This window comes from Falco biarmicus, chromosome 5, assembly GCF_023638135.1.
Source record: "Falco biarmicus isolate bFalBia1 chromosome 5, bFalBia1.pri, whole genome shotgun sequence".
Taxonomy (NCBI): Eukaryota; Metazoa; Chordata; class Aves; order Falconiformes; family Falconidae; genus Falco; species Falco biarmicus.
The window spans coordinates 46,153,751-46,173,503 of NC_079292.1; the positions used below are offsets into that span (position 1 = coordinate 46,153,751).

Consider the following 19,753-nt stretch of genomic DNA (forward strand, 5'->3'; position numbering starts at 1 on the left):
ATGTCCAAGTCCTGCTTTCTCCATCAAGTGTCCTATGCAGGAGGAAAAAAATAATAATCATTAAATGGTTTCATTTATCTTAGAATCGTTTAGGTTGGAAAAGACGTTTAAGATCATCGAGTCCAACCATTAACCTGGCACTGCCAAGTCCACTCCTAAACCATGTCCCTAAGTGCCACATCCACACATCTTTTAAGTATTTCCAGGGATGATGACTCAACCACTTCCCTGAGCAGCCTGTTCCAATGCTTGACAGCACTTTCAGTGAGGAAATTTTTCCCAGTGTTCAATCTAAACCTCCTGCGGTACAACCTGAGGCCATTTCCTCTTATCCTATTGCTTGTTACTTGAGAAATGAGACTAACACCCACCTCACTATAACCTCCTTTCAGGTGGGTGAGAGCTCTAAGGTCTCCCCTCAGCCCCTTTTTCTCCTGTTTCCCTCAGCTGCCCATTGAAGGCCTTGCTCTCTAGACCCTTCCCCAGCTCCGTTGCCCATCTCTGGACACGCTCCAGCACCTCAGTGTCCTTCTTGCAGTGAGGGGCCCAAAACTGAACACTGGATTTGAGATGCGGCCTCACCAGTGCCACGTGCAGGGGGACGATCCCTTCCCTTGTCCTGCTGGCCACACTGCTTCTGATCTGATACAAGTCAAGATATTGTTGGCCTTCTTGGCCACCTGGGCACACTGCTGGCTCACGTTCAGCCGGCTGCCGACCAGCACACCCAGGTCCTTTTCTGCCAGGCAGCTTTCCAGTCACTCTTCCCAAGACTGTATCACGGCATGGGCTTGTTGTGACCCAAGTGCAGGACACGGCACTTCTTGCTGACCCTCTTACAACTGACCTCGGCCCAGATCCAGTCCAGATCCCTCTGTAGGGCCTTCCTACCCTCAAGCAGATCAACATCCCACCTCCAACTTGCTGTAGTCTGCAAACTTACTGAGGGTGCACTCAATCTCCTCATCCAGATCATTAATAAAGACACTAAACCGAGTATGTTTATGAGAGCCCTGAGGAACACCACCTGTGATGGGCCACCAGCTGGATGGAACTCCACTTACCACCACTCTCTGGGCTCAGCTGTCCAGCCAGTTTTTGACCCAGCAAAGAGTACACTTGTCCAGGCCATGAGCAGCCAGTTTCTCCGGGAGAATGTTGTGGGAAATGGTGTCAAAAGCTTTATTAAAGTCTAGGTAGACAACATCCACAGCCTTTCCCTCATCCACTAAGCAGGTCACCTTGTCACAGAAGGAGATCAGTTAGTCAAGCAGGACCTGCCTTTCATAAACCCATGCTGACTGATCACCTGATTGTCCTGCACGTGCCACGTGATGGTATTCAGGATCATCTGCTCCATAACTCCCAGCACTGAGGTCAGACTGATAGGCCTGTAGTTCCCCAGATCCTCCTTCAGGCCCTCCTGGTAGACGGGCATCACATTTGCTAACTTCCAGTCAATTGGGACCTCCCAGATTAGCCAGACTGCTGATAAATGGTTGAAAATGGCTCAGTGAGCACTTCTGCCAGCTCCCTTGGTACCCTTGGGTGGATCCCATCTGGCCCCATAGACTTGTGTGTGTGTCTAAGTGGTGTGTCTAATCCATTTCCCATTGGATTATGGGGGCTTCATTCTGCTCCTTGCCCCCATCTTCCACCGCAGGGGGCTGGGTAACCAGAGAACAACTGGTCTTACTGGTAAAGGTGGCATTAAGTTCCTCAGCCTTTTCCTCATCCTGTGTCAGTACGTTTCCTCCTCCTCCTCTTTCTGTTGCTAATGTATTTATACAAACATTTTTAATTGTCTTTTACAGCAGTAGCCAGGTTAAGTTCTAGTTGGGCTTTGGCCCTTCGAATTTTCTCCCTGCATAACCTCACAACTTCCTTATAGTCCTCCAGAGTTGCCTGCCCCTTCTTCCAAAGGTCATAAACTCTCCTGGTTTTATGGAGTTCCAGCCAAAGCTCTCCGTTCAGCCAGGCCGACCCTCTTCCCCACTGGCTTGTCTTTTGGCACATGGGGATGGCCTGCTCCTACACCTGTAAGATTTCCTTCTTAAAGATTGCCTGGCCTTCCTGAGCTCCTTTGCCCTTCAGGACTGCCTCCCAAGGGACTCTCTCAACCAGTCTCCTGAACAGGCCAGGCTCTGCCCTCCCAAAGTCCAACCCAGCATTTCTGCTGCCTCCCCCTCCTCACTTCTCCGAGAATCAAAACCTCTATCAATTTTGTGATCACTATGCCCAAGATGGCCTCCAGCCATCACACCACCCACAAGTCCTTCTCTGTTCACAAACAGGCCCAGTGGGGTACCTTCCCCCGCTGGCTCCCTCACCAGCTGTGCCAGGAAGTTACCTTCCACACACTCCAGGAACCTCACAGACTGTTTCCTCTCTGCTGCACTGTATTTCCAGAGACATCTGCTAAATTGAAGACACCCCCCCCCCCCATGAGAACAAGGTCTCTCCCAGCTGCTTATAGAATATTTCATCTGCCTCTTCATCCTGGTTGGGCGGTCTGTAACAGACTGCCACCATGATATCAGCCTTGTTGGCCTTCGCTCTGATTCTTACCCATAAATACTCAACCCTATCATCACCCTCATTAAGCTCTAGACAATCATAGCACAGTCCCTAACGTACAGGGCTAATCCACCGCCTCTCCTTCCTTGCCTATCCCTTCTGAAGAGTTTAGAGCCATCCATTGCAGCACGCACTTGTGCAAGTCATCCCACCATGCTTCCATGATGGCAACTATGTTTCACACTTGTGTCATTGTTGCGGGCTGTGCAATGGCTTCCAGCTGCTCCTGTTTATTGCCCGTGCTCCATGCATTGCTGTAGGTGTGCTTCATTTGGGCTGTTGACCCCACCACCTTTCGCGAGGAGAAGCCCTAAATCCTACGTGACCATTCTCAGGCTTCTGTGGTTTCTAACATATCAATAACCCTTGTGTCTTTGCTGCCACATAGATCTCCATTCCCTACCTCCAGTGAGATGGCACACTGAAGGACCTCGCTAGCACATGACCTGCTTTAAGCTAGTGGATACTAGTGTAATCACTCCACAAATGCCTGCCATCATTAAAATACACGCAAAAGTTAAAGCAAGATTTTTTAAACTCACATAGCAAGGAGAAGAGTCTGAGGACTTAACAAGCAACGCCCAAAAGGAATATAAACTAGATATGATTTTTTTTCTGTTAGTGCAAAATAACTTCAAGTTAATTAAGGATGCACCTCCTCTCATAAACCAAAGCAGATTCCAAGGTGAAAAGCTATTCACAATCTTTTTCCATAAATTAATAAAATACTTAGTGGTCCTAGAGCATTCAATGGTTATGATAAACTGTAAGTCACAAGTAAGTATTTCAGAGGCAACTATGAAATTTATAAACCTAAATCCCAAATTACTTTCAAGATGACATAAGACACTTTACCATGTATGTCCAATATGCATATACCTGTAGTAATTTTTATTAAAATACAGATGTTTTTCTAAAAGTACCTTCCAAGAGTTGATGATCCCTTAAAGCTTCTGCTGTTAGAACTGTCTTCCCACAGCCTGCCATTCCATAAACCGTGACCCATCCTGGATCACTTCCCAAGCAGCACAGTTTCTGTTTAATAGCATCTACCAGTTCTGGCCGAGTGACAAACACAACTGGTCTCTGTGGTACACCTCCTTCGCAGAGAACTGTCTTAACTAAAGTTAAAACCAAGAAACACACAAAAAAAGTAGTCATTTCTAAATGTGATGCCTCATCAAAATAAACCAAACAAGTCCCCACCCCAAATAACTAGTGGGCTCCCCCCGACCTCATGTCCTGCACAACTGCTCTAAAAAGTACTAGACTCACACCACCAAACAGTGAAAAAATATTGCTTTTTAGAAATAAATTACTTAACAGGTAACTAGCCTCCCACATACAATACTGTTCCAATTAAGAACCACATAGGAGGCAAGCTAGTTACATCAGTCCCTAAAAGTGAGAAGATAATTAACAGCTCGAGTAGAAACTACGGCAAACACAGCTCAACATTACTATACGCAACAATCAAGTCACTTTCTCAGCCAGAAGTTATCACCCCATGGATGCAGCAGAAAAAGAAGAGAAAAGCATGCTGTGTAAGGCTTTTACTTTGTAGTTACTTTGTAGTTACAGCACAGTATTGTGGTTTAAGCAAGACTTCCTTTGATTTGAACTAAGATGGCATGACTTGCAATAGGGCAGGTAAAACACAGCAGGAAAGGAAACGTGCACTTTACCTGTCCACTGCTGGCCACAAAGCAGCTGTATTATATTGATAACTTTGAAATTTGAATTTTGAAATTTTGCAAATTCCACATGCCTATGACACTTCTTAAAACACAGAGTGCCAGTAAATATGGCAGTCAGTCATATGCAGTTAGAAGGTTCTTCCCATTAGAAAACACCCATTTATTTAATGTCACTCAAAGATGATACTGATGACAATGTAGGTAAAAGGATCTTATGTAGCGTAACTGAAAGCTCTGGTGAAGAGAATTAAGCAACCTGATTTTATCAGCTATTGGAATGTAGTCTGGGAGATTACAGATTACTCTTCAAGATAAACGTCAGAATTTTGGAGGCTACAACTCTTTATGTTAGATTCAACTTCTTTAATATATACAACTAAGTCTTTCACGTACAACAAAAATGTTACAATTTAGAGAAAACTGTGAGAGCCTCAGGTTTCCCATCTTTTAAAACAAACATTACTTATGAACATTTTTAAAGATGACCTACAAAACTTGTAACTGTTGTAACTCTCCTGCCATAATAAATATATGAAATACAGGAATACCGACTACTACACTACCAAAACAAGTGAATACACCAGTATTCCTTTTTCATTGGAACAGGTATTACAGATAGTCACTTGGAAATAAAAAAGGCAACTTGTCTTTTCTTTCAGGCACAGGGATTTCTGTATTTACACTGACCGTGTGAAGTCATTCCATCCATTGAACTCTTCCTGTTACCAGAAGAGACAGCAGGGATGCCATCCTGAAGAAGCGCAGCGAGATCTCTGTACCCTTCATGAAGTAGTGCATTATAAAAGGATCTATATGAATTATTATCTTTTGTAAGAATAATGTTTATTAGCATAGCTGCTCGCTCCTTCTGTGTACTCTAGAAAAAAATATTAAAAGGTATGTTATACAAAACTGAGACCTTTAGAAAGCATCTAATTATCACTCTGTCAATTAGACTGTTTACAGTTACAGAAACAGCCTTCAACTTGACCAAGCCCTTATCTCAACCTTATGAAGTGCAATAAAAACTGCATGCTAATCATTCACTTAAGAATTTGCTGAATCCAGGAATGAGATATACAGAAATTACTACTTTTAAAAACGATGAAAAAATATGCAAGTAGACTAGGAAGATAAATAACAGAGACAATTCTACCTGTTGTTTCACTCTCTCCTCCTCCTGTAATGTTAGTACTTCATCAGAAATCATATGATCCATAATATAAGAAGTCTTGATGTCTTTTTCCAATGCTTGGCGATTCATAAGTAAATATTTTTTACTCTTGGCATCCATATTTCTTCAGTGTGAAAAGAAAAGGGGGGGGGAGTAAAGTCAGAACCAGAACATAACTTACAAGGAAAAAAGTTTTAAAATAGCTTATGAATCTTAGTTTTAGTCAGAAAAAGTAACAGAGCAGCTGCATTAGTGTGAATTAATGGAAAACACAGTGATTCTTCAGGCAAGCTCACACTATAAACTGTAGAAAGATAAAAAATGTAAGGTTTTTTCACTTCCTCTCTTGAGAAAGAGACCGTTAAATTAATTTAGTTATACCATTTATGATTCAGTAGTCTAGCTTGGCTGGACAGTACAGCAGCATCAAGAAAACACTAGGGAAATCTAATATGCCTTTTCAGCAGAGTAAAAAAAAGGCATATTGATCGTAAAGTTGTAACAGGCCACAAGCATTCCACAAGTGAATATGAAGAGTATTCTTGAGATATTGTTTAGATGCCACATACTATTACATTTAATAAAACCATCCAGCTAGGCATTATTATAATTAATCTGACTACAGTATTTCTTGGATTGCTCCACCTGGAGGCATATGAAGCAGGTATAAAAAGAATTTCAATCTTTAACAATTAATTAGACTCATATTAAAACTTTTGTGCTCACTACATGAAGTTTTCATTAAAAAAGCAGGTATGTACTGCTAATTCTGGAAAAGAAAAAACCAAGTAGTCCTTTTCCACATTTCTATGATTTTATGTTTATGAACACTTGCAGAACTAAAGAATCACTGCACAAGCTTCTCATGTACTAGGAACTTGGTAAACGTCTCTATGAAAAGGTCTTCACCCCACCCACTAACTACATCGCTCAAATTTTTTAAGTCCTTGGATCACACGATTGGGACAACAGAATGAGAACGTGAACCGATCTCACGGCTGACAGCACTGGGCAGAAATACAACAGAAAATAAAACCCCCGTGCACCAAACGGCTCGAGAACTCGATGTTGCCTCCAAGTTCAGGCCTCCATACAAGCACGCTCGGATCTCCTCTCGTGAGGGAAGCTGGAGCCCCCCGGAACGCCAACAGCCGAGCTATGCCTCCTCGTGTCCGACACACGACCACCAACCCGCGTTCTCCCTCGGTCATGAAACCAACTGCAGAAGGGCAGAAGGTGAAAACTCCTGCCTGCTGCATACACGTTTTCCATACCCCTCTGCTGCCCCCGACAGCCCCAAACGATCAAAGCGCTCTCTCCGGTCGCACTCCGGCGCAAGGACCGAAGGCTCCGACGGGGACCGCGCGCCCCTCCGGGAGCGGCTCCGCAGCGGCGCGCGGGAGCGCTCCCCCCTCCCCCCGCGGCGGCCGGGGGCGCGCGGGACACGGCGGGGGCGGGGGCCGCGCCGAGCGCCTCTTCCGCCGCACTCACCGAATTTCGTATTTCCACTGACACTCAGGCGGTTAGGGAAGTCTGCCACCCTACCTACCTTTTACCCCACCGCACCGGTTCGGAAAGGGGACGTCAGCCGAAAAAATGTCCAGGTTTAAAAAAAAAAAATAAATCGATCCGCACGCGAAGCAAATACAAAAGGAAAGCGCCCCCGCCCCGCCAGCACACAGCACAAAGGGTTACCTCACACCTGGGCGCGCCTCGCCGGAGCCGCCGCGACCAGCCGCAGGGAGAACGAAACAGAAACCGGAGCGCTCAGAGGAGCCGCCCGCCACCAACCCCCACGCCCGGGCTCGGCCCGGCCCCGGCCGGTTCCCCCCGAGGCAGGGGGCCAGGCCGCCACCGCCGGAGCCGCGGGCTGAAGTCAGCCCCAGGGGCGCCGCGGCCAAACCGCCCAGGCTGGGCCCTTCCCAGTCCGTCCCACCCGCTTCCCTCTCCCTGCTCACCCGGCGGGCAGCGCGGGGCCGTCGGGAGCCGCCGGCAACAAGTTCTCGCCCGGCCCCGAGGAGGAGCCGCCACCCCGCACGGAGCAGGCAGCGCGCTGCCAGCGCTTCCTGCCTCGGGGCCCGGGGGTGGGAGCCGGCCCGCCCCGCCCCACCCCGCCCCGCTGGCCTCCCCGGCGGCAGCTCGGCCCCGGCCAGCCCCGCGCGGAACAAAGCCCGGCGTCCCCGCGCCGGCGCAGAGCCGCGGGCCCGGCAGTGCCGACCGCAGCCGCTCCACTGCCTCAGCGGGCGCGCGCCTGACGTGGCGCCTCGCGGGCGGGGGGAGCGGCCGCGGCCGCAGCGGGCGAGGGAGCAGCGCTGGCCCGGGCCGGAGGCGGGGCCCCGGGGCGGGCGGACGCGGCAGCGGCGGGGCAGGCTGGTCCTCCCCGCCTGGCAGTCGAGGCCGGAGGCAGCGCCGAGGGTAGGGAGGGCTCGCCGGCGGGGGTGCCCGGCTGCGAGGGAGGGAGAAGGGCGGGAGCGGTGGGAAGGGGAGTGGCGCCGCGGCCGGGCGGTGCCCCGCAGGCCTGCGCCGAGGGTGGGCGAGGGGCTCCTGGGCTGGGGGGGTTCCTAGGAGCCCGGAGGGCGCAGGGGACGCGGCAGTGCCCTGGAGGGGAGGAGCAGACGGTCACTTTCGGTCCCCCGGGCCGAGCGCGGACAGGGCTGAGGCGGCGGCCGCGGTGAGGGGGTCCGGCAGGGTATGGGGGGGCTGCGGTAAGGGGGTCCGGCAGGGTATGGGGGGGGGCTGCGGTGAGGGGGTCCGGCGGGGGGGGGGGGGGGGGGGCTGCTCTCCGAAGCTGCTCTCCGAAGCTGCTCTGTTCAAGTCGAGTTGCTGTTCCTCTATTAAACGCTTTCCCTGACTACTATTCATCTCGCTCTCTTGTTTTATAATTTTAACTAGATGATACGTACTCTGCCTCCCAAAGCTGTTTTAAGTTACAAAATACCATTTTTGCTAATTTTAAAAATTTTTTTGAGAACAAGAAGGGGTTTTTTATCCTACGTACTTCAACCTCGGAGTGTGGTTTCTGGTACTGTGACTTCCAGACAGCGCTAAGCTTCGTGTTTCTCTGACAAACTAGGTTTTAAATAATGTAGGTGACTGTGTAAATATCTCTAATACTTAAATACTTAGACATTTGCCTACGTGGCAACACTGCCGAAAGAAGCAGAGGATTTTTTGTCTCAAATAGTGCTAAACCAAATCCACCAGGGATCCAGTCTATTTTGAGCAATATGGTGGAAAGATTTTAGGCTTGAAAATACCACTCTTACTTCCACTTGGATGGTTAGAGTATGAGCTTTTGTACTGTTCAGAACTGGGGATTCATATTGCCTGAATCTATTTGGACCTTGGGTTTAGTAAAGAGGAAATTACACCTTTATCTAGACACATTATTTCATTATTCTTAGTATTTTTTCTGGTAATGGCTTTGTGTTAACTGATGTCTATGGCTTTACAGATTACATGAAATCATTGCAACAGAACTGTTTCTAAATTAAAGCTTGATTTGCAGTTCCATTTTTAAAAAATGAAAAAATTAATTTTCTTCTTTAATGTGGAGTAGGTAATTAAAAAAAAAAAACAGAATAGTGAAATTGCTGATGAAATTGTGACAGTAATCAGCTATAAAAAGAAATACCATGCTTTTAGTCCCTGTGATTTCAAATATATCTTCAAAATGGCTTATTGTACAACCAATGAAGGATTTCTGGAAAGGTGAAATTAGCTAAAGTTTGAAGTGTCGGTTCAGTTTGAGACAATATGAAAGCAGTGCTCTATAGTACAGAAAAAAATTCACAAAGTCTTATGAAAGTATTATACTTTACAAAAGTTCACGTAACTGGAAAACTACATAGTAAACACTGAAGGAAACATTTTTGGGGGTGTATTTGTGTAGCAAAATGGGCAAAAGGTTATATTTGATGATGTTTGTAAGTAAGCGGTCCTTTTTTGGTCTTGTTTTTTTTCCTAGCATACTCTTGCTTCTGCTTTTTAAAAACACAAAATGTCTGAAGTTAAGCAAAGGAAAAAAGGTGTTTCTTTGTCCAAGACCAATGAAGGTTCACAGAAGGCTGAGAAACACAGTAATTGTGGGAAGCTGGCAAGTCCCAGGACCAGCAATAATCGGAGCTCCTTTTGGATGGACTCGCGGACAAGCTTAAGCATAATTTCTCTTGCTGTTTGCCTGATGCTGACCTGGTAGGTAACCCTCTAAAGTGCACTTTAATTATTTTTTTAAATATTCTATACTGTATTCAATCACTGGCAATATGATTAGTTACCTTTGAATACAGTGGGTTAAGTGACTATAGAAAACTGTTAAAGCTAGAAGGATCAAGAAAAGAATAGCAGTATTCACAAGTGTGGAAACATGGGTATACAGTGAGGGATTACAGAAGCTCGATCTGTTCTGTCATGTTGAAAGTTTAAAAGGTGCCTTGCTCATGAATTGTAAATACCTGCTTTGGAGACCACATCTAACTGTGAAGAGCAACTTAATCTGACAATAAAGGATAACAAGGCTTATTTGGCAGGTAATAAATAATTCAACAGTGGCAGTGAAGCTTTTCTGTAAATAATTTGCTCAGCAGTGTGGTAAATTGTTCATCAGGTGGAGTCTTCAAGTAAAGGTCAGATACCTTTTGTGAAAGATGTTTTACAGTATCTTAGCAGCATCAGGACCTTAATTCCTTCAGAAACTGAGCTTCATGCAGAAACGATACGATGAAATTCTCGGAGCTCTAGTGCAAGAAATTGGTCCAGATAATTACACTCTAGAGATCTATCTGAAAACAAAGGTAGAGTTTGTTCTTATTTTTACATCACCTAGATTTCACTATCTAAGTCTTTGAGAAGCAGAACAACATAACAGAACAAAATCATTAGCAATGCTTCTGCACTCTGTTTTATGTATATCTGTTTTGCATTTATCTCTAGCAAGCATTTCAGTTTTTATTGCCTAACTTAGTCTGTATAGAATATTGTAGATCTTTTGAAACTTCTAATTGCTATTCAATATACTAATAAATGTCAATTTAAGAAAGCACAAGTATTTTAAACTCTGTTGTTCTCAATAAAATTGTTCTTACTGAGAGGACCCGTGCACAGCCTACAATAAACCTTGTTTTGGGATTAATAAACATCCAGCAAAATTCAAGCGGTTTTGCTTGGTTGTGTCATTTCCTTTTTAACTGGACAAAGTGCTTACAGTTCAGAAACCTCCCAGGTTCATAGTAAATGAATCTAGAATGTATGTAAAGTACAGGACTGAGACCTCTACTGTCTGTTAAAGCTAGCATTGTTGTAATAGTAACTACGCAAACTTTGCCACAATTCACCAAAGGTTGCTGGATGGTTACAATTAAACAGTGTCAGAGATAACCAGCCTTTCTAAATCCAAAGGGTTTTATGCATGATTTTGTGATGCTTTGCAAGAAAGTCCAAATTATTTTGGGGTTTTTTTTCCCCACCAGTTAAATAATACTTTATCAATAAAATATATTGTGAGGCAATGCATTATAAGCGTGTAATGGCCTCCCCACATCAGCAGTCTTATCAGACATTTTTCCTTTTTGAGTGGTGTACAATGTAAAAAAGAAGTACATCTATGGACATTTCCTTATTTTTCTGCCTCTGTTGGAAGGTGACTCAAGTATGAAGACAAATCAACTTCATTAAATCCCAACATTTTTTCCCCCTCATATTGATCTAACAAATCCTGTGAACATAAATCCCTGCAGTAACAGATTGACGTGAATCAGGTCCTAGAACCCTTAATATATGCTAATTATGTAGTTACATTTACTATTTATTTACTTGCAATTTGCAGGTTCCTATTTCAGCAGTCAGGTCAATTTGCTGATATGGAAAAAAAGTACAAGTTCTTACAGCAAGAAGCTGTAAAATTCCTGGATGTGGAAAACAAAGTTAACTTAATTTCTGAAAAGGTAATTATTAACATCTTAATTGGATAGTCTCTGGTGAACATTTGCTGCTGTTTTACTTTGTTGTCATTTAGTTAAATTGAACTGATTTTTAAAATAAGTTTTCATAATGTGTTCTACTTGTGTGTGAATAGGCCTTTGGTGAATATTTCATATCAATCCATACCATTCTTCAAGTGTGTGAATATAGTGGTTCTATCTGTGTTATTTTTAGATGCTAAACTATTTCCAAAAGCTTATTTTATGTACATACTTCATTCTGCCAGTACAGTTCTGTGTCTAATTCTAATATACATTGATTTGAGGAAAATTTACAGGTGTTTTTACATAGTAGAACTGTTCAAATAATATGAAGACATAAGGAAGTAATAGTAATATTTATTGATTGCTATTTTATTCTTAACTGTGTGACATTATCAAGTAAAAAACTTGGGCCTGGCTGCCAAATTGTCCCTTATATCTTACAGATAATGATGAGAGAATAGCATGGCTTATGCCAGTGATGTTGGAGCACTGATCTCAATGATATCATTTATACATGATTTAATTTGGGTATTTATATACTGCACTTCAGATTGCAAGATGTTGCATAGGATTTACATAGTGTGATATATTAAAAAAACAAACAAAACCACCATGAAAAATAAGGAGTTGACAGCAAATAAAATAGCATGTATTCTATAGAAATTCAAAAACAAACATACCTTTTTCCGTGACTTTTTCATGCTAGGTTTATCAACAGTATCTTAAAGATGAAATATGAAAACAACTCCTATAGGAGCTTTGTAACAAGTAAAGTGATTTCTAAGGGACTTTAATGTCTGTTAAATAAATGCAAATGGTTTTGTTTCGTTAAGTAGACATGGACATTGTTTTGTGTTATAAATGCAGCTTGAGTCTTCTGAAAGTATCCTACAAGAAGCTGCCTCATCCATCTTTGTGATGACTGAGTTTGAGCAGGAAGTGTCTTCTCTTCATAACATCATAAATGACATTCAGAACAATGAACAGACTCTCTCTATAAAGATGCAGAACATTAATGAGAAGTTAAAAAATGTTACAAATTCCTGGAGAAGAAGCTTGGATGAAATGAACACAAACACTAGCGATTTAAAATCTGAAGCAAAGTTCATACATACAGAAGTTACTTCCCAAATTAATGAAGTTGACCAAAGAGTTAAATCCCTTTCAGAAAGAGTAAGAGATTTGGAAGACAGTACAGCCAGAAATATTAAAACACTAAAAAGGCAAGAAGATGATGAATTCTCTAGAGTTGAACAAAAGTTGGACTTGCATGCAAAGGCAGTTGAAAAGCTAGAAGAAGAACAGACTAGTCTGGTAGCCAAGGACACAGACCTGAATCACAAACTTGCAAACTATGAACCTAAAGTTGAGGAGTGTAAGACCCATTTGCCAACAATTGAAAATGCTATTCACTCTATTCTTAGATTATCAAGTGAATTGCTAAGTAAGGAGAAAAAGATAGAGGACTTGGCAACACAGCTATATACTGTGGAAAATAATATGCTGAAAACTGTTTCTGATACAATGGTGATGCAAAAGGTTCTTGAAGGCATACAGTACAACAGCAGCATAATGAAAATGCAAAATGAAATAGTGGTTTTAGACGAAGCAGTGCACGACATAATAGTATCTTCAAAATCAAAAGAAACAAATTTAGAAAGCTGTAACTTAGGAAATGACCAGAACGGGGATAAGTGAATTTGGATGTAGAAATTGTTCTACATCTCTTTCTACATGCTCTTTCATTGTTGAAAGAGCACTTTTATTATAAATAATGTGACTCTAACACATGTGAAGGATGCCTGAAATACTGTCATTAATTTATTTGAACAAGCATTGGATCAGACTGAAAGGCAGACTTAAAATAAAGAGGCTAGAGAGCAAGAAATACTGCATTGAAGGAGGAGTTATTTTCTTAAATCTAGGATTATTTTCAGCTTATTTATTAACAGTTCATTTTTATTAAAAAGGAATTTGAAGCGAAGTATTTAGATTTAAGGGGGAAAAAAGTCAAAACTGGAGACATCAGATTACAATTTATATTTAATTTTCACTACTTAGTTTTTTATATTGTTACTTAGTGTATTATATTCCATGGACTTGTAGCTCAGTGAAGAATTCCGTTTGTATTGCTAGGTAGATGTAGATTTGCCTTGCTTTTAATGCATTATATACCATAATGTTTTTGTGCTTATGGTACACACATGGCTCAAGGTCAAGAGTTGTTACTGGGATTTATGTATTTTATTATGTGCAGGAAAGCACCAAGTACATTTCTAACATCTGAAGCTTAGGTACAACAGCGTTACAGAGAACACTAGTAAAGTACCCCTTACCAAGAACCTTGTCTTGTACTGGTATTTATAAGCAGGGGATTACATAGCAGCTGGTATTACCTTTTACTTCTTTGACCCCATGCAGATAGCCTGCTTAGACCTTATTTCTGGCTTTTTCAAACTTCTTAAAATCACTGGCATAGTTCTTGTTCTGCCATTGAATGCGTCAGACTACATATAGCCTGATATTAACAGATATTCTTGTTAGATTCTTCTTCCATCACGTAATTTGCAAGTTCAGCATGATCAGTCACTGTATTAGTTTGGGGATATTTTTCTTTTTTTTGTGGCTTTGTTTGCTTGTTTTGGTGCTGTTAGAAACAATTTTAACCTTTTCTTCTATAGAGTGTTCTCTGTTAGGCATTACATGACAGGTATGGTATTGCTTTGCATTTCAAAGGGGGGGGGGAACCAAACCCAGAACTTAAGTGTCACTGACATTGACTGGCATTGTTTCCCAAAGCTGGGTGAACCAAGAGCTGCAAAAGCAAGTTAATGAAAGCCACGGAGTTATCTGCTTGGGGCAGGGACTATCTAATTCACCCATGGAACTAAATAGATACCCCATAGGCCTGATAGCTGTTCATTGAAACTGGATATCAGGACCACCATAAAGTTGTGTCAACAGACTTATGTCTTGTTGATTTCCTATTTCTGAAGTTAATAAAGGAGATTGCTTAGTAGACACTATGAACACACAACACTTAAAACCTAAGCCTGATAAAGTTAATTTATTCTGGTTTTGTATATTCATTTATCTTGAACTCTCATGAAACCTTCATGAAACGGTCCATTCAAGAGACTATTATATTTCTCAGTGTTACAAAGTCTACCAGTTTCATATATTTATTCCTTCTGTATAGATTTGTATGTTTACAGTCATATTCAATAAAAATATATTGTAGTGGGCTGCCCTGACCTGGTGCATGATCTAATTCAAAATAGACTGCTCTTCCAGAACAGGTATGGAATAAATAATTCAATGTTGCATTAAAAAATACTATTCTGTATGGAAATTTTTTTAAAATACTTTCCACAAGTGTATTCCAGTGTGTTTCTACTCTGTACATTTTTGGGGAAGGGTGGCTAAGTTACTAGTAGTATGCTCCCCAATTTCAAATCTTTCATCAACCTCAACCCTATTGAAAACTGAATATACACTAGGTTGAACAGGAAATGCTGATCCTTAGAGGGCATTAACTAAGAAACCAGCACAACTTTCTACAACCTAAATGTTGGTATTTTGTTCTTAAGCAGACAGCTCTGTGCTAGTGAGGACTGACCAACACCAATCAAAAAGTTAAAAATACTTGTGTCTTTGGTGAATTTTTTACTACTAGTGTCAAGAAAATGATTAGTATGAAACTAATTATAGCCTCAGAATATGTTTCAGCTTGCCTGTTTGGTGGATATTTTGGTCTCAAAGTTCTACACTGATGTATTTGGGACTGCAGAAGATAGTATCACTCAGGTATTTTCCCTTCTTTTGATGCAAGTTGTTAAGCTAGAAATCTTGTCAAATATTTTTATTTGTATCCCTCTAGTGTGAAAAGACTTGGAACTTAATGGAACAGCTGGAAGATCTTCAAATAATTTCTCACATTAAACATCTGCAAGAAGATATTTATACAATGAAAACATGGTGTAGCAGCATAATTAAAAAACAAGAAGAACTGCAAAACAATTTAACAACCCTTTTTCATGCAGTTTCAAGTGTTGAACAGAATGCAGCTTCTGTAGCAAAAAACATAACCTTGACGATTGTGACAGTAAAAACTGACATAAGGCGCATTTCAGGCCTGGTCTCAGAAATGACTGCACTGACAGATTCTTTGCAAACACTAGAAGATAAAGTAGAAAAAGGTGAAAAGGCAACAGTAAAAAATATAGGTGACCTGCTTACCAGTAGCATCGATCGAAGCACAAAACTACAAAACTTGGCATCCAGTAACGCAAGAAAAATCGAGCAAATTAAGACATCATTATCAGAGTTAAGGAGTGATTTCAACAAGCATTCAGATAGACTTTTGAATCTTGAAGGTGACAGAGCAAAAGTTCTAAAGACTGTTACATTTGCAAATGACTTAAAACCCAAGATGTACAAAATTAAAAAGGATTTTGTCACCTTGGAGCCATTAATAAATGACCTAACACTGAGAATAGGAAGATTAGTGGAGGATGTATTAAGACGGGAGAAGGAGATTGCTTTACTGAATGAGAAACTGGCCAATTTAACAAGTTCAAACTGAGATCAAAGATATGAAAGATGAAATAACCAAGATTTCAGACATGAATTTAACACTGTGAAATGCCACTGCCTAAGGAATAGTAGTGTTTGAGGAGTATTAACTCCATCATATGCAGTACTAAACCAGACAATATTTAAAGGCTTCTTTTAGAAGCACATGAAAACTTAACGAGGTTTTTCCTCTTTTGAGAAGGACAGAAAAAGTCATACTGATTTCAAGGGACAAGCTACAAATGTGCGCAAAACCCATGTGTCTGTGCATGTATTTGTCTTTCTGAAGGATGACAGGTGCTGTATTTAATAAATTGCTTTTTTGTACAATAAAACAATGTTAAAGCATAAAATGTTCTTACTTTTAGAGCTTGCTTTCATGAAGAAAGCAGGACCCAAGACTGACAGATCTTCAGCTTTCGTTTCCTGCACCAAAGGAATAAAATTGTTTCCAGATAGTTAAGCAAGGGTTAGTAAAACTGCAGTAGCCATTTAATATGTCTCAATATATTCACTCTGTGATTTTTGTACACTATAGCACTTTCCTTTTTGTTTTTAAATAAGCAGTATTTTGAGGTAAATGCAGTGAAGCAAGCAGTGCCCAGAAACATTGCTGATGCCTTGCAAAAAGTTTGTCACACATTTAGATGGAATAATTTTTATAAGGTTTTATGTGAAGTTTTGTAATTTTAAATCGTAATTAGCATGCACCACTGTTACGTCTTTGAAACACAGAACTCTATATGGGGACAATGCTTTGAAAGACCTACTAAACCCTACTGATGGCTTTCTCCCAGTGTCACGGTATCTGTTCAGGAATCCTAACTGGTTTCTTAGTCTGTAGAATACTAGAGCGAGCAGCAGAATTAACAAAGAGAAGCTACTTATGTCCAAAAAGGTTAGACTGATATGAGCCACTGGCAGTATTTCTGTGGCAAAGAGCAAGAGTTTAAGACATGTGGAAATGCAGCACACTGAAGTAACAAAATATTGGGAATGAGTTTAGTAGAGGGAAAAGGGAGGAAAGTACATTAAAAAGGAATAAAAATCGCTATTAAAAATAATTAGAGATACAGCAATACAGAAAACCCCTATAAATGAAACTATATAAAGAAGTCTAAGAACACAGTAAAGCCTTTACAACTTCTCAGTTGTTGAGTTGGTCATACCTGAACATGCTGCAGCTACTAGACTCTTATTGTATGGAAGATACAACTATTCCTCTCCCTCACTATTCTCATCGTCATTCAGCGCTCTGCCTTTTGGCCTGCTTCAGGTTGCTGGTTTTCCATACCTTGCTCGCTTCATCGCCCCCAGTCAACCTCAAATGCTTTTGTTTCATCAGGTTTTCCTCTTTTTGGTATACGTCCATTCCTACCTCTCAATTTTCTTTTACCCTTTTCTAGTCCATCTGACAGACAGCTAGAATAAACCTGCCAAAAGACAAGTTTTCCTGGAAAGCATCCAGAGACACTACTTACCAGCCAGTGTCCCTTTGCTCTTTCACACTTAAGCAAGCCCTGAAAATAACCAAATTGCATTTGAAGGAGACAGAAAAATTAAAGAATATCCAGAACTATCAGCCATACTAAAGCATGTGTTGTGTATCATACCTGAGTGTATATATATATATATATATACAAACACACGCCCACTTACATACCCCGTTAAGAGTTTGGGTGTTACATAATACATATATCTCATTTGTATATTAAACCTGATACTCACTAACTCACCAGTCCTGGGGTGTGGGGTTTTTTGTGTGCAACCTCATGTTAGCCCTGTGAAGGAGAGCACTTGGTGCAACAGACATGGCTACCCAAACACTGATACGGCGGTGTTAGAAACCGACCCTATGTCTCTCACTATGGCCCAGTTGATGCAGTTAACGGCTACCAGTGGATTAATTGCATCTCATGGGCTACAGTAATTTTTTTTTTTTTTTTTCACTTTTATGAATGAATCATTTGTGGTCGGTAGCCAGTAAAAAAAAAAATCTGGAGGCAGAACTGGAGAACCAGTAAAGCACTATCTACACAAGTGAACTGGAAAACATATTCCAACTGCACAGCCTTTCTGGACGGAAAGGGCACACACTCTCTTTGGAACAGGAGACGGAAAGTAAGCCAGGAAAAACAACTGTTGATTTCACTTTCAATCCCTAGATGAATAACCTCCAAATTTTAGAGCACATCTATCAGTGGAAACCGAGCACACAGTCCTGTTCATGGTCTCCATGAGAAGTTAAGCATGCAAAAAACATTACAGAACCATTAATTCCACTTTGGCTATAGATGTATGCAGACCACCCACCCTTCCTTCCCAGGAAGGGCAGGTCCAAAGCATTATGATCCTTTCAGAAATGTTGTTGCTACAAGCAAGAGAGAAAAGGTTTGTCACTGAGCTCCTTTACTTGAAAAAAATAATTAAAAAAAAAAAATATCTGTGCCTGAAGTTGTCCTCAGAAGTAAGGTGAGTGATCAGTAGTTCTCCCACAATCTGCACAGGTACTACAAATCTCCATTTGCCCCTCAAGCACACACCTCACTGCGCTAAAAAAAAAAAAAAAAGTTTTAGAGTGGCTTTGTAATTACACTGGTCTAAGGACAGAGGCAAAGCTCTTTCTACAGCAGAAAAGATGCGGCACAGAGTGAGGTATTCGTCATAAATTTAAAGCAGACTACTAACCTCACCTCCTTGGTTTAGTACTGTGTAGTGAAGAGTATCCGCTCAGTAAAACTACATTCCCTTACTTCATGACTTGGTTCATTTCTAGGTGCATTCAATCATACTCTCTACAATTTTATTAAGTGATTAAGAGATTCAGGTAATAATGAAAATTGCAGCTATGCTATTTAAAGCATATAATCCCATGCAGCCCAACCTGTAGTGATAGTCAGGGTATCTTTGCTTTTAACTTAGTACACAGGTATAGAACTAGCCCATTATATTCTTGCCATGTACTATATTCTTGGGAAACAGATTCTTGGGGGAGGAATCAAAAAAAACCCAGCAGTAGCATTACATGATCAATGCTGAAAAATGAATGAGCAAAGTAATTCCAACACATTGAATCTACTTTTAGACACCAGAATATGAGCTCAACCAAGAGTCTTCTGGAGCAACATCCTCCCACATCACTTGGAGTTACATAAAACATATTCTGTAACAAGGCCATGTAGCTACAAAGGTCAGCTATTCAAGGTACTCCATATTTGCTATAAAAAAAGCAGGATTTTTATTGTTTTCACTGTGAACTACATCATTTCTATGTAGAAATGTAAATGAATTACAACTATTTGTATTATTACAGCCCGCTTTAAAATGATATGCAACAAACATTTCAGCAAGTATCAGAACATTTGATCTGTAGTACAACCTGATACAAACACAGGGTGTGAATGGAGCTGTTATTTATTATATAGACAGTAGGCTTTAAACCAGAAAGCCGATCTCGGCTCCAGTTAATAGCATGAAAGGATGTTTCTCCTTCATAAAACAATATACACAAGCAGCATATACATAATCCATGTTTTACAAAGCACTTTGGGAGTTTAGTGACTTGTCTGGAGTTATCAGAGTTCAAAATGGAGTGCTCCTTTTCAATACAGGGCTTTCCTTCCAATGAAAGCACAAGTCCATCAAAAGCACCACTGCTCCCCTGCCCCATCTTCTCAACTTTCAGAAAACGTATACCACATATTACATTTAAAGCAGTTACCAATGCCAAAGTTGACCTTTTCTATGCAGTTTAATACAAAAGTTTT

At 41.3% G+C, this 19,753-nt stretch overlaps 2 protein-coding genes across 16 annotated transcripts in view; one reads left to right on the plus strand and one right to left on the minus strand.

Moving 5' to 3' along the window:
- Nucleotides 1-7,545, minus strand: part of APAF1 (apoptotic peptidase activating factor 1) — a 41,248-nt gene extending 33,703 nt beyond the window's left edge. For 5 of the 11 annotated variants that reach the window (XR_008822069.1, XR_008822067.1, XR_008822068.1 and 2 more), the window contains exons 1-4: nucleotides 7,407-7,545; nucleotides 5,431-5,572; nucleotides 4,962-5,151; nucleotides 3,501-3,698 (exon numbers count right to left, since the gene is read on the minus strand). Coding sequence is in view for 5 of the 11 variants with exons in the window: in XM_056340223.1 (XP_056196198.1) it covers nucleotides 3,501-3,698; nucleotides 4,962-5,151; nucleotides 5,431-5,568 (526 nt within the window). In the remaining 6 variants the exon portion in view is untranslated. Of the gene's footprint in view, nucleotides 1-3,500; nucleotides 3,699-4,961; nucleotides 5,152-5,430; nucleotides 5,573-7,143; nucleotides 7,258-7,406 lie in introns of those variants that run through there. The other 6 variants (XR_008822066.1, XR_008822070.1, XR_008822071.1 and 3 more) reach the window with 3 other exon arrangements.
- Nucleotides 7,546-7,596: 51 nt separating this feature from the next.
- Nucleotides 7,597-16,339, plus strand: IKBIP (IKBKB interacting protein). 5 transcript variants are annotated; one of them, XM_056340236.1, is made up of 4 exons: nucleotides 7,597-7,863; nucleotides 9,416-9,642; nucleotides 11,273-11,390; nucleotides 12,279-14,791. In XM_056340236.1, exons 2-4 carry the CDS (start codon nucleotides 9,449-9,451, stop codon nucleotides 13,107-13,109), a joined length of 1,143 nt encoding a protein of 380 aa, XP_056196211.1. In that variant the 5' UTR covers nucleotides 7,597-7,863; nucleotides 9,416-9,448; the 3' UTR covers nucleotides 13,110-14,791. The 5 variants fall into 5 exon arrangements, with proteins under 5 accessions (XP_056196211.1, XP_056196215.1, XP_056196212.1 ...); XM_056340240.1 differs by lacking the exon at nucleotides 12,279-14,791 and adding an exon at nucleotides 15,292-16,339 and having other exon boundaries at nucleotides 7,654-7,863; XM_056340237.1 differs by lacking the exon at nucleotides 7,597-7,863 and adding an exon at nucleotides 7,922-8,119.
- Nucleotides 16,340-19,753: the final 3,414 nt, after the last annotated feature.